The sequence below is a fragment of the Myxine glutinosa genome, chromosome 1, assembly GCF_964187855.1.
Source record: "Myxine glutinosa chromosome 1, kmMyxGlut1.1, whole genome shotgun sequence".
Classification (NCBI taxonomy): Eukaryota; Metazoa; Chordata; class Myxini; order Myxiniformes; family Myxinidae; genus Myxine; species Myxine glutinosa.
The window spans coordinates 210,608,383-210,623,627 of record NC_136261.1 but is presented as its reverse complement, the minus strand read 5'-3'; the positions used below and the strand labels follow the sequence as shown (position 1 = coordinate 210,623,627).

Genomic DNA, 15,245 nt, shown 5'->3' with positions numbered 1-15,245 from the left:
GCCCCGCACCCTCGCTGCCTGCCTGCCTGGACCGGTACACCACCTATGGACCACACATTTGTGGCCAAGACCACTTTATGGACCACAAGTTTTTGTGGCCGAGTACCACTTTGTGGACCACACGTCTGTGGCGTTCGTATATCATGCAACTTGCATTCGTATATAGAACTAGTATATAACCCGATTCCACTTTATGGACCACACGTCTGTGGCATGGCATCTCTGCTGGAAATCTTGCTTGCGGACCACGGTGAAGGTGGCACCTATGCCAAGCAGGTGGACCACCTTAGTTGGCCCCTGCTGGCCTTAATTAAAAAAAATTTAAAAAGTGGACGCGTTTTGTGCCCTTTTTGTTTTATTGACCAAATAGGCAGCAAGCAAGGAAAACGCCCAGAAACATCGGCCCAGCAGCCATCGGCCCACCTGAGAAGACGCCAGATCATTTACTTATTGAAATGTATGACTGTGCACTTGATAGTGCTTTTTGTGCATAGTGGTGTTTTTGTGCTTTGTGGTGCACTGCAATATCAATTGTGCATCTCTGAGCATGTGGGTATGGTGTATCGGTACAGTGCAGTGCATGACCTTTCCTCTTTTTAAACCATCTGCTTTTTGTCTCCCAAAAGACAGGTCCTGGGTTTTAGTGTAAATAATCCAAATAGTAGTACTAGTCTTTGTAAATAATGCTCCCCACCGTAAATGTTTAGTTTGAAAATTAATTCCGAATTCGGTTATTCTGTGGGCGTGAGTCAGTTAGGTAGAATGCAACGCAGCAGGCGGGACATATCTACTTTTAAACATGTCGCACTCAGGGTGAGGTTAAAAGTAGAGGGTAACCACACCTAAGTGTCACATAAAATGGTAAAAGATATCCCTTAGTTTGACTGTTCAGTTTGACTTCTGTTTCCAATAGATTGACTCTGCGTTGCATTAATCAAATAACATAGGCCCCTTTTCAAATCCCGTTCATTTTGCGGCTTACCTCCCTCCAAATTGTGTTCCCTTGCTTGCCAGCAGCATTCGCTGCCTGGCTCAAACGCCATTAACCATGTGGTCAGAGCGGAGAAAAAGGGGGAGGAGTTGTCGGGGCGAGGCGTGGCCCCAGCATCGTGTCACGAAGGGAGGAGCTGGTGAACCCTCGCGACCAATCAGGGCCGAGGCGTGTTCATCGGTAGGCGGATCTAAGCGCACGCGGTTTGATTTGGAAGGCGCATAATATAAGCGCCGCGGCGGACTACTTCCAGAGGAGAGGAGAGAAGAGAGAGAGGGGACTGTCGATTGCATGATCACGGACTGCGCAAGGCGCGATCGATTGTATTGAACTGCGCATACGGCCTTGCGAAGGTCTACCCCCCCCCCCCCCCACCCCCCGCCATATATAAGGTCCGAGAGCGCGCCAACGGTACGCGCTCGCTGCTGCCCAGGTTCTCGCCACGGTACGAGCTGACACCTGGAGCCGGACCTCAACGCCTGAACCATCTGCCCGGACCTTCCTCCCCTGCCATCTGCCTGGACCTTCTCCTCCTACCACTACCCTCCCATGTAAGTCTGTCTGTATTGTCCTATGCGTGTTATTTAAGACTGTATAAGCTTGCCCTGTGTCCTTTTGCTCTTCTTGTACATGCCCTTCTTTCGTTTCCTCTTTTATTAGTGTAGTAATAAATCATATTTGTTCTTCCTACCCTCTGATTTCCTCTCATTCGATCGCTTTCGTCTTTTCCTCAATTGAGTACCGGTGGCACGATTTCAGAACCGCTCAGAATCTGGTTAGTCTCCTCCTACCACTACCCTCCCATGTAAGTCTGTCTGTATTGTCCTATGCGTGTTATTTAAGACTGTATAAGCTTGCCCTGTGTCCTTTTGCTGTTCTTGTACATGCCCTTCTTTCGTTTCCTCTTTTATTAGTGTAGTAATAAATCATATTTGTTCTTCCTACCCTCTGATTTCCTCTCATTCGATCGCTTTCGTCTTTTCCTCAATTGAGTACCGGTGGCACGATTTCAGAACCGCTCAGAATCTGGTTAGTCTTTTTGTTAATGGCCCGAGTCGCAGCCCGCTTCGCTTGGCGTATTCATTAACGCTGCGGCCCGGGTGGGAGTTATCTCCTCGCTTTACGGCCAGGGGTAGCACTCAGGTATTCGGGACCTTATTGACCAATCACCCTGGCTACTCCCGACCGGAAGTGACGTCATAATTTCCAGGACTGGGGGATCGGCCAGTTTGAAAGACAAGGGGATTAACCCCTCCCCCCCCCCTCCCTGGCCGTAAAGCCAGGGGGGGGGGTTAATCTCGACCCCCGGATCCGCAACAATATATATATGTGTGCGCATGTGTATGTGTATATGTATGTGTGTGCGCGTGTGCATGTGTATATGTGTGTGTATGTGTGTGTGTGTGTGTGTGTGTGTGTGTGTGTGTATGTGTGTGTGTGTGTGTGTGTGTGTGTGTGTGTGTGTGTGTGTGTGTGTGTGTGTGTGTGTTTGTAAAGTTGAAGTTGAAGTTATACATAAAGTTGAAGTCAAAGGTATACATAAAGTTGAAGTCAAAGTTGTACATAAAGGAGAATTCACATTTATGTATCACGAATTCACAGTAGAATTCAGTTGTACATAGAGTTGAAGAATAAACTTCACACCTCTGTAATGCATAACGTTGAAGAGGAAGAAGTCAAATACAGAACGAGATACATGAGTTCTACATTGAAACACCATGGCAAAATCACTTTCATGTAAATAAAACGAATTAAAATCAAAGCGTACACTTGCTTTTTCTGTGCCCTTACCTCATAATGTTATTGAGTTTTAAGATAAAACTGGCCAGATTCGTTCATAAAACACAATGTACACAGTTCGATTGTTGTCTGTGTAACTGCAATGCCCTCGTGATTCTGGTTGTTCCCATGAAAACAAATCCGTTTCACAATTGTGTAACTTCCCACATTTCAAAGACTTCTGAGTTTTAAAGGACTTTCCCTCTTACAGACGTCCTTGTTTGTGCAGCACGATCGACAGCTGGTTACTGTTCCTGTTCTCATGGCAGATGTCTTCTGAGAAACTCGGCGACAATGTACGACAATGTGAGTTTATCTGTAATATATACATATATATATATATATATATTTATGTATACGCCAGCAGATAACCTGGTTCCACTGGGCTGTGGTAAGGGAATTTGTCCCCAATTAAGTGTGGAATATATAGGGAGTTTGCTCGGAATGCCAATTGACAGCATAATGACATGGATCCATGGAAATATATAGTGTGACTTCAATCCTTAACCCCCTTCCCTTCCCAACCTCAAGTCCTCAACCCCCACTCCAATCCACTCCCCACCCCAGGTGGACAGTTCCACAATCCTTCTTCTAGTCTCAAATCCCCCCCCCCCCCTTAGGCTTCAACCCCACAACCCCCATAGCCTCAACCCCCCTCCTTTCCCCACTTCCCCACTGCCCATTAATCTTCCCCTTCCACTCCAACTCCTTATCCTGCCACTCCCCCTCTCTTCTTCAAGTCCTCAACTCCCCCCCCCCCCCCCCACCACCCTCCCCACCTCAGGTCCGCAGCTGCCCCTCTCTTCCTCCAATCCTCAGCTCCCCTCCCCCCCTTTCCCAACTCTGTCCCGTCTCTGCCACTCCTTCCCACTCTCCAACTCTCTGTCCTCCACTCCCCCTTTCTTCTTTAAGTCCTCAAACCCCAAACCCCTCCCAACTCCAGGTCCACATCATAGTTATTAACTGTTAAAAATGCTAAGGTTTCTCAGGGAAGTAAATCGACGAAAAGGAAATTATTCGTTGAACGGACGACTGAATAATTTGTGGTTGTTTTAGTTTTTACTTCTGGTTGTTGTGTGGACCAACGACTCAGTGCCTATCCCCACCAGTGTGTGCAACAAAAATGCACACAACTGTAAATTGCGTGAATGTCAATATTTTAAAATCTCCAAATGCACTATCTGGATCCAAGAACTCTTAAATGAGGTATTGAAGGAGCTGTGTTCCCACGTAGTCGGAAGAATGGACGTGAAAAAAGCTGGAATTCGTCCGAGTTTCTTTATTGTCACAAAACAACTCGGGTACTCTGAAAAGCCCGTTTATCAGGCAGCAATATATATATATACACACATTATCCCGGAGCGTTTGCCCGGGAAAGGCGAGAGGGGGCGTGGCCGGGCGTCCCGGCCGAGGCCTGGCAAGTTGAGCGCGGGCCTGCCCGGGCGTCCTGGACGAGCCCGGCATGGTGATCGCTCCGCGTCCTTGGTAGGTGCAAGGCGATTGTGTAAACCCAGCGGTAGCCGCTACAGTATCATCCAGCATTTTACATGCTATGGTTATGATGTTTACCCCGTTCAGACACAATCATGCAACTTGCATTCGTATATAGAACTAGTATATAACCCGATTCCACCGGGCTGTTGTAAGGGAATTCGTTTCCAATGGAGTTTGACAGGAATGTCCATTGACAGCACAATGTCAGGGAGCCATGGAAAGCAACCCCCACCCAAAGCCTCAACCCCCCTTTCCCAACTCTATCCCTTCTCTGCCCTCCCACCGTCCCACCCCCACCCCCACTCCCAACTCCAAGTTCTCACCCCTTCCCCCTTTCCCCCTCCCCCCAATCCCACTCCCAACCTCCAAGTCCACAAATAGAAGAAAAGGAAATTATTCCTTGGATGGAATTTACGGAATAATTTGTGGTTATATTATTTATTACTTCTGGTAAGTGTGCGTACTAACCAGATTATACACCACCCATGAAACTTCGTGCTTCAACTCACACAAGGCATTGTCAGAGCATTCTTTTTTACACCTCTCATGTGCATGAAAATAAAGTGGAAGCATTAGTAAGGAGTCCCAAGTTTGGTTTGCAAATGTATTCATTCGCCAGCTGCACCGGTTAGTCCGCAATGGCCGTACCAAGTCAGCTAATCGGCTTAAGGCTGAGTGGCAGCAACTGACAAATGTGCCTGTATCCAGAAGGCGAGTCAACCAACGACTGGTTCAAGCAGGTTATCGTGCCAGGCGTCCCCTGAGAAAGCCACGACTGACCAGACAACACAGCCAGCGCCGATTGCAGTGGGCCAGAGAGCAACGTCAATGGCAGCCAGGAAACTGGAATCACGTGACCTTCAGTGACGAGTCTATATTTCTGGTTTGTCGTCAAGATGGCCGCGTCCGAGTGCGCAGACAAGTGCATGAAGCCCACAACGAAGATTGTATAGTGCCACGAGTCCAAGCTGGAGGTGGTGGGGTGACCGTTTGGGCTGCTTTTCATGCAGGGGGCAAAACTGACCTGGTTGTTCTGAATGGAAACCTGAACCAGTTCAAGTACAGGGTCATTCTGGAAGAAACATTGCTTCCATTTGCTCATGCAGCCTTTCGAGGAAACTTTGTCTTCCAAGATGACAATGCACGGCCTCATCGTGGTCGCATGATCCAACACTTTCTTGCTGACCGTGGTGTAGAGCATATGGAGTGGCCTGCCATGTCCCCGGATATGAATCCGATAGAGAACTTGTGGGCAGAATTAACGCGTCAAATCGACAACTTGGACCAGCAGCCTACCTCTGTGTGTGAATTGCAGCAGACTATAGTCACTGCATGGCAAGCGATTCCTGTCCAAGTCTTGGCAAATCTCGTGAACAGCATGCCTCGACGTGTACGTGCTCTCCTGAATGCTCGTGGGGGGTTACACGAAGTACTGAACTGTAATTTTACTGTCCGTAATCCCAGTCATAATTTAGCTTTTGTTTTTGTTGAAAAAAAATTTGGCTAATGTGCAAAATAAAGAGATACTTCTGGAAAACGTACAGAAGTTTAACACAGTACTGTTCGTGAATCGAGTTCGATATTAGTTTACATCACTTTCAAGGATCAATTTATTTGCTTCGAAATGTCAAATGTGGTTTTTGTTTCTTTTAAAGGTGACATTAACAAAATCTAGAATAATTTCAACATAATTCCAATGAACTTTTGGTTCTAAGTCATCTTGAAAAGTAAGTTCACCCCCACAAAAAAAATATTCCATATTAAATGCCAAGTCTGTGTATATATTTGGGGATGCACATAGTATAGGGGATGTATATATAGCACACAAAGTCCAATAACAACTGCAAATAACAGCTAAATCTCGTATATATTAAGCGTGAATGTGTTTGTTTGTGGTGTCTCTCTCTCTGTGGGTCTGTTCCTTATCCACGGCCACATCTTCAAAGCTACAAACTCCACACTCGGGGTACAGATACAACTTTGTGTGGGAAGTAATACGGGCTATGTGGCCGCAGTGTCAGAAGCCATTTTGAGGATGCAAATTGAGGCCAAAGTGACCAATATAGCATTTTTTTGCAAACAGGACGCCCAATTAATTTCAAATTGAAAAGGCTGGCTTTTTTGAGTGCAGCACAATTAACCTTTTTAATGTCCATGAAATAATTTAAATTGATGGTTTAACTTAAATTTTTTCCAAGCATTGGGGTTGGGTATTTTTACTTGTTTTTCTCATCACTGGGGACAGGTACTATTGCCAGTACAGTATTAGATAAGTCTGATGTATTTCCTGTAAAGGAAGGCTTCTTCTTCTTCTTCTTCTTCAAAAGTTTTAACATGGCTCCATAAAAGTATAGTAGTCTAATCAGGACATGTCAGATGAACAAGGGGGCCTCGGAATTAGTCCACATCTTCTTATTAAATTGTCTGGGAATACGTCATTCAAGAACTGCCGCATATTCGAAGAATAGCGGAAGGAAGCACCTCTTCTCTTTTCTTCTGGTGTTGGGCTTGAGTGGACCGGACCCTCCGATTATCTCACTCTCTTCTCTTCTGGTGTATAGCTGGAGTGGACCAGACCCTCCAATGATCTATCTCTTCTCTTCCGGTGTCTGGCTGGAGTGGACCAGATCCTCTGATGATCTCACTCTTCTCTTCTCTTCTGGTGTCTGGCTGGAGTGGACCAGATCCTCTGATGATCTCGCTCTTCTCTTCTCTTCTGGTGTCTGGCTGGAGTGAACCAGACCCTCCGATTATCTCACTCTTCTCTTCTCTTCCGGTGTCTTGTTGGAATGGACCGGACCCTCCGATGATCTCACTTCACTCTTCTCTTCTCTTCCGGTGTCTGGCTGGAGTGGACCGGACCCTCTGACAATATCTCTCTTCCTTTTTGGTGGCTGACTGGATGAGCCCTTCTAACGATCGCTCTTCCCACCTTAACAGTGCCTTCCAACAATCGCCATCATTATATAGACAAAGTAATGACAATAACCAAAATATATTGGTTTACCCATTTGTAATACAACAACAACAACAACATGCATTTTAAGGCAATTTTCCCTGCTAGAGCGGGGGTTAGCCTTGCGGTCCCCATGACAATCTTCTCCATTTTGCCCTATTTTCTGCATCTCTCCTTGTTAACCCCCTTGCCCGCATTTCTTCTTCCACCATCTTTAGCCAAGTCTTTTTCGGTCTTCCCCGTCCTCTACTTCCTTCTACATTAACTTCCATCACTCTTCTCAACCAGTCACTTTCATCCTTCCTCAATACATGACCAAACCATCTCAACCTGTTCCTCTTCACAGCATCAATCACAGGCAATATTCCCATCATCTTTCGCAATTCATCATTTGTCCTCCTCTCTCTCAACGATACTCCGCACATCCATCGAACCATTCGCATTTCCACCCTTTCCAGCCTTCGTTGCTGCTCTACGTTCATTACCCATGTCTCGCTCCCATAAATCATAACACTTCTCACACATGCAGCATACACCTTTCCCTTCAGCTTCAGCGACACTCTACTCCTCATCAGCACGCCACTCAGTTCCCGAAACTTCTTCCATGCACATCTCACTCGAGCAACCGTTGCCGAGTCTGATCCACCTTCTCCATTCAGCATGTCTCCGAGGTAGCAAAATGTTTTCACACCTTCCAGCTTCACGCCATCTCCAAGATCTAACTCAACATTTCCTCCATCTGCAGCTCCCTCTGCGCACACCTTACATTTGAATGTAGCTGCCACACTGGTTAATGACCCTCTCGGACCACTACATTTTTGATGAACCCACTCAGCGCACATTGAATGGAGTTCACTCCGACACCCTTCCTACACACAGCACAGGGCCACTTCCCAGTTCTTTCCACTTCACCACATGCTTTACTACTTGCCATCACCTTCGTCTTTCCGATATTCACCTTCAGACCTTTTGTCTCCATACATTCCTTCCACTTGTTCATCTTTTCCTTCAGTCCATCCATACTTTCCGCAATCAACACCAGATCATCTGCATACAACAACTCCCACGGTAAACCCTCCTTTACGTTCTGAGCCAGCACCTCCATCACAGCTACAAATAGTAGTGGACTTAGTACCGACCCCTGATGCACTCCCACCTTCACCACAAACTCACCACTGTTCCCGTCCTTCGTCCTTACAGCTGTGCGTGCTCTTTTGTACATTGCCATCACTACTCTGATCAACCATTCCTCCACTCCTAACTTCCTCAATGCCCATGTCAATACTTTGCGTGGAACCCTATCGAATGCTTTCTCCAGATCAACAAACCCAAAAAACAACTTCTTCCTCTTATCCATGTACTTCTCCTGCAACTGCCTCACAATGAAAAGCGCATCTGTCGTTCCTCTTCCTGGCATAAATCCAAACTGCATTTCGTCGATCTTCACTTTCTTCCTTATCCTCCTTTCCAACACCTTCATTCCATGCTCCAATAACTTTATCGCTCGGTACGAGCCACACTCCAGAGGGTCACCTTTCCCCTTGTATAGAGGGACGAGGGTACTCAGTTCCCAAATCCACTGGAATGCGGCCTTCTTTCACCACCAGATTACAGATCTCTGTCATTCTCTTCACACCCCAACTTCCTGCTGCCTTCAACATATCTCCCACAACTCCCGTCGGCCCTCCTGCTTTTCCACTCTTCATTGCTTTTATCCCTTCCTCAACTTCCTTCTCAGTTATCTTCTCTGCCGGTCCTAAAACTGGGTTACTCTCTATGTTGCCATCCCATTCATTCTCTGTATTCAACAGCATTTCCATATATCTTTTCCATCTTCCTTTAATTCCATCTGGGTCGACAACGATTTGTCCCACTTCATCCTTCAAGCAACTCACCCCCATCACATCACACCTCTCTTTCGCTATGTGCTTTGCAATCCTGAATACTGCTTTCTGACCCTCTTCCGAATCCAAGCGTTCTCCGAACATTTTCCTACATGCCTCCTGCGCCTTTGCTACCTCTTTCTTTGCAGCCTTCCTGGCTGCCTTATAACTTTCATGCTCTGCTGTTTCTGCTCCCGTACCCTTCGCCTTCTGCCACTCTTTGAACTTCTTCCTCTTCTCGTCAATCCTCTTTCCAACTTCAACATCCCACCACCATGTTTCCGAGTGCCTCGGTGGTCCTTTTGTCCATCCACATACCTCACCAACGGCTCCCAACAGACTAGCTTTCATTGACATCCAACCACTTTCAAGCTCAACCACATCATCCTCTACCCTACTCAGCCTCTCTTTTAATGCCTCCCTTACTGTCACCTCTTTCAACCTCCACACCTTCATTCTCGGTTGGTACTTCACCTGCCGAGCTCTCCTCGCACCTTTCACCCTTATGTCGCAGACAACCAAGTGGTGCTGTGAAACAGCCTCCTCCCCCGGGATCACCTTTGTGTCCCGGAGGTGCCCCCTATCTCGCCTACGCACCATCAGGTAGTCAACGGTTGTCGTCGACCCACCTGACGTGTATGTAACAAGCTTATTGTCCTCTTTCTGGAACTGAGTATTACAAATCAACAAATCAGCTCCATCAGCAAACTCCAAAATCCTTTCACCTTCTCCATTTCTCACACCATATCCGTAACCCCCATGAACTCCCTCAAAACCGTCCATACTCCTTCCCACATGTCCATTTAGGTCTCCTCCCACCACAACAACTTCCTCATCTTTCACGTTTTCCATCAGCTTCTCTATCGCACACCAGAACTTGTCCTTCTCTTCATCGCTTCGACCAACCTGCGGAGCATATCCCGAAATGACGTTCACCAAGAGCTTTCCAATCATCATTTTCATCATCATCAACCTATCACTCACTCTAGTCACACTCACCACACTGTCTACAAACTCCTCAGAAAACAGGACACCAACACCATTCACGCCCTCCGGGCACCCTTGCCACACAAACTTGTATTTCTGACCCTGCCTACCCTTCACCATTCTCACACCACTTCCCTTCCATCTCGTCTCTTGCACACAACATATGTCCACTCTTCTTCTGACCAATACTTCCACCACTTCTCCTGATCTCCCTGTCATTGTCCCTACATTCCATGTCCCAAACCTCAGAAACCGATCTCCACTTCGGGCTGTACCCTGCCCATAGGTACTTGTGATTGTCATGGTTCTCTTTTTGAGGCAATGTTTTTATGGCCGGATGCCCTTCCTGACGCCAACCCTCTTAGTCGTCTCTTACGACACGCAGGGATACGGTGTACCTATTCTGACCAGGGTACACACTGGGAAACGTTTAAAACATGTAAATTCTGGGGGGGGGGGGGGGGGCGTCAGCATCACGGCTGCGGTTTGAACATATTCCAACAATATCCAAACAGAACCATGAAAAAAAAAAAAATCCGGGAAAAGTCTCCAAGCCAGAACGTGGATTTGAGAAGGAAGGAGCAGAGGCGGAAGAAAACGAGATACAGGGGGCGGGGCACAAGCCGAGATGAGGAGGAGAGCGAACAAGCACGTGTCCGGGAGGAGAGAAAGAATCAATATATAATTCTTTGTCTCGGGAGGTGAGGTGAGGGGGAGAAAACAAAATAAAAGAAACAAGCAATACAGCGAAGGAAATAACCCAAACCGACAAAACACCGACGGGGGGAGGGAAGCCCCAAGTTACCAGGCCGCGCACGAGGTACGACCCAGAAAACGATTAACTACACACAAGTTTGCACGAACCACAAACCAACACCAACTAGAAACACACAATAACACGTACACAGCAAGATAACCAGTGGAAATTTTACAAAGACAAGAATGGGAAAACACTCAAACTTCGATGCCGTGGAGAGCTCGAAGTACGCCTCACTCGCCCGAGGAACCGGAAGTCCCACTTGTGATGATCTTTGTAATGATGATTTGTAATGATCATTTGTAATGATCAACAATATTGTGAAAAAATAATAACCAAAAACCTCCACCATTTTAAATCCGTTTTCTGAGACCACTAATTATTTTCTCGTCGTTAATAGATCTTGAAAAAAAGACAATAAAATAAAATAAAAATAGTTTTTAAAAGTTGTAAAATTGAAAAGATCAATGTATTTTCCATCAAATTTATCCGTTTTTAATTGAAATTTTCTTCTCCGCATGGAAGTTGTAGAGACATCTCGAAGATGATCAAAGGAAATTGGATGCACCTGAGATCAATTTGGAGTGTCATAGTAAAGGGGTTGAATACTTATTGACTCAAGATAGTTCAGCTTTTTAATTTATTTTTTTTTTGAAAAAAAATCTTTTAAAAAAATTCCAATTTGACATTATGGGGTATTTATTATGTGTCGATCATTGACAAAAATATCTCAATTTAATCCATTTTAAATTCAGGCTGTAACACAACAAAATGTGAAAAAAGTCAAGGGGTGTGAATACTTTCTAAAGGCACTTAACATAGTTCGTTGAAGGAAACACGAACTGAGCTGTATTGTCACTCCCCTGACCGATGAATGTAAAACATGCTACTGTACCTTTGGAACAAACATAATGCTTTAAGTCTATACTTAAATTATTATTTATTTAAGATTATTTACCGATTGATTTTTGTCTTTTTGCACTTGTTTTTTGTACTCTGTCAAAGCGCCTTTGGGCTTCTTGAAAAGCGCTATATAAAATAAATGTATTATTATTATTATTATTATTATTATTATTATACCATGCTCTTGCTAATAGATTACGTAAAATGCCATTCGGGTGCTGACACACGCGATATGTTTTTCTCTGTTCTTTTTTAGATTGGTTCGTCTACATACACTGATTTTTCTAACCTCTTTGACTTTTTTGAGAACATCACTGGCGATTATGATCCCAATAATGGAGATACATCCTCACATGAAAGCTGCAAACATTCAGATGAGACAACACGCAGCGCGGTGTTCAACAGCATCTTTATTCCTGTTGCCTTCTCATTTGTCTTCGTTCTGGGTTTTCTTGGTAACATTTTGGTCATTATTGTCCTGACACACTACCGACAATTCATGGCATCATCTGACATCTACATGCTTCACCTTGCATTGGCAGATCTCTTATTTGTGTTGACTCTTCCCTTCTGGGCATCTTACCATGTTTCATCCCAGTGGAATTCTGGCAAGACCGGTTGCAAACTCATTTATTCGCTAACGAGCATTAACTTTTACAGTAGCATCTTCTTACTGTGCTCCATCAGCCTTGACCGCTACCTCGCCATCGTACATGCCATCAAGTTGCACTCCTGTCGTAGAACACGCAACATTCAAGTCATCTGTGCCACTGTGTGGATGTTGAGCTTATTGTTCAGTGTTCCAGACATAATCGCCAGCAATACGCGTCAGGTGAGGTTGCACGAGCACATGAAATGCATCACATAATAAAGGCGCATTTGCATATAACGTACACTTGCTTTGTTGAGGCAATGTCTAGTCCACAGGTATGTCCTTTCTCCTACTTCGGGTCTTCATGTTGGAGAACACATACCTTTCCCCCCCTCGAAGATCAAACATAATTTTCAGGTTCTCCCATTGGGTGACACTGTGGTGATGTTTCTTTTTTTTTTTCTTTTTTTTGTATACACAATTGAGGCTCGTGAAAGAGCTAACATTTATTTCACAAACAAATCAACCAGACAAACAAAATATATAAAAAGAGGGAGCGGAAGACAAGGTGGGGAGAGAAGGGGAAGCACACAAACACAACATTTGAGAGCAGGGAGATGTGTGGGAGGGAGAGGGCTTGGAGGGAGGAGGCGTGGGAAGGGGGGGCGGTGGGAGAAGTATAAAACAGAAGGACACCAAGGACTTCCAGGACAGAAGTTGGTATTTCAAAAAAGTGGATTTGGGGTGAAATTAGCAGGGGTAGAAAAGATCAAGGTTTTGGATGGGGGAAGATAAGAGATGGTGGTGAACAGCTGTTTTAAAGACCTGGAGGGTGGAGTGGGATTGAAGAGAGTGAGGGAGTTTGTTCCAGAGGCGGGAGAAAAGAGGAGTGAAGGTGAGCAGAGAGTCTTGATTTTGGCAGTTTAACCATAAGAGGGTTGCAGGCAGATCTTGTGCGACCTGTAGGAATATTTGGGGGACAGAGCCCAGAGAGAGCTGGGGCGGGAAGGGCTTGCAAGGGCAAGGGCAAGGAGTCGGTAGAAGACGGAAAGACCACCAACCTGCCTGCGGTGCGTGAGTGAAAGGCCCTTGGAGTTAGCTTCATCGCGGGAGATTCCAATGATTCTGAACGCTTTGGTTTCAACAGCGTGAAGACGAGCTCGGTGTGAGGCAGGAGCACCAGCCCAGAGGGGAGAGCAGTATTCCATTGAGCTGCGGATGAAAGCCTTGTATGTGGTGAGGAGCTCAGGTGTGCCAAGGAAGGACTTCACACGACGGAGGATGCCCAGTCGGCGACTGGCTTTGGAGGCCAGATTTGAAATGTGGTTTTCCCAGGAAAGATCATGGCGGATAGTGAGACCCAAAAGGTTGAGTGACAGAACTTCTTGGAGAGTATTATTCAGAAAGTGGATGGGAGTGTTGTCCAGTCGGTCTTTTCGGAGAGACATCGTAAGAGTGTGAGATTTGTCAGGATTGAAAGACATGTTCCACTTGTTTGCCCAGTCTGTGATTTTGTCCAGGTCTGCAGAGAGTGAGGAGGCTGCAGACTGCCAATCTGAGGGATGAGGAATGGAGTGACAGAGAGTAGAGTCATCAGCAAAGAGATAGAGAGGATTTTCAAGAGAGTCAGAGAGATCATTGATAAAAAAAATTTAAAACCACCTATAGAGGCCATTTTTTCCCGCAAGCGGGGGTTGGCCTTTTTCGGGGACCGTGGTTGTTGTTGTTTTTTGGTCCCCTTTTTGAAGCAATGTTTTACGGCCGGATGCCCTTCCTGCCGCCAACCCTTTTTGTCGCCTTTTTACGACAAGCAGGGAATTACCAGTGAACTGGTACTCAATTTGCCGACCTCGGAAGGATGACAGGCTGAGTCAACCCCCCTGGCGTTAATTCAGCGATCGACCGGGATTCGAACCCAGGATCCTAGGATCCTAAGCTGGCACCCTAGCCGCTAGCCCAACACCAGGCTAAAGAGATCATTGATGAAGACCAGAAAAAGCACAGGGCCCAGAACACTGCCTTGGGGAACTCCAGCCTGAACAGGAAGAGGAGATGAGAGAAACCCATTCAGGGCCACACGTTGACTACAACTAGAAAGGAAGTCCGCCAGCCATGCGTGGAGATTTCCATGGATACCAAAGGAGGAGAGTTTGGTGAGCAGAGCGGGGTGCTAGACCGTATCGAAGGCACATGATATGTCAAGGGAGACAGCTCTAATTTCCTGTTTGGCATTCAGGACCTCCATTCATTGTTGAGAAAGCAGAAGCAGCATGTCCAGAGTAGAGTGACCAGGTCTAAAACCAAATTGATGATCAGAGATCAAGCCATTGGAGAAGAGGAAAGATTTCATATCTGAAGCAATGATGGATTCCATGACTTTGCTGATAATTGGGAGAAGGCTGATTGGTCTGTAGTTGCTAGGATCTGTTTTTGCACCTTTTTTGTGCAAACCGGTGATGTTGGCTGATTTCCAATTAGATGGCAGATGACCTTGAGCAAAAGAGAGGGTGAAGAGAACAGAAAGAGGGAGTGAAAGAGCGGAAGAACAGGATTTTAGGACCCGTGGGCTGATGCCGTCAGGTCCAGTTGCAGAATCGGAGTCGAGGGTTGACAGAAACTTTTCCACCTTGTCAGGAGGAAAGGACACAGAGTCCAGGAGCAGCTGGGTACGACTGGGTACGGTGGGTGCAGAGAGGGATGGGTTTGGGACACAAGATTTAGAGGCAAACACAGAGTTGAGGCATTCAGCTTTTTCACGTGCGGAGTCAGCCGTGTAGCCGTTTGAGGTGAGGGATGGGATGGAGGGGGAACAAACACCAGAAACAGATTTGACCAGATGCCACCAGGATTTGGAAGAGGGAGACAGATAAGAGAGTTCGGTCTTGAGAAAATGAATGAATGAA

General features: G+C 46.1%; 1 protein-coding gene across 1 annotated transcript in view; it reads left to right on the top strand.

The window, feature by feature from the left end:
* The first annotated feature begins 1,777 nt into the window (after window positions 1–1,777).
* LOC144888205 (C-X-C chemokine receptor type 2-like) overlaps window positions 1,778–15,245 on the top strand; it is a 30,667-nt gene continuing 17,199 nt past the window's right edge. Inside the window, exons 1-3 of the mRNA XM_078783008.1 lie at window positions 1,778–1,796; window positions 3,000–3,066; window positions 12,007–12,582. Of these exons, the coding sequence (XP_078639134.1) occupies window positions 3,040–3,066; window positions 12,007–12,582 (603 nt within the window). The 5' untranslated portion in view covers window positions 1,778–1,796; window positions 3,000–3,039. The remainder of the gene's footprint in view (window positions 1,797–2,999; window positions 3,067–12,006; window positions 12,583–15,245) is intronic.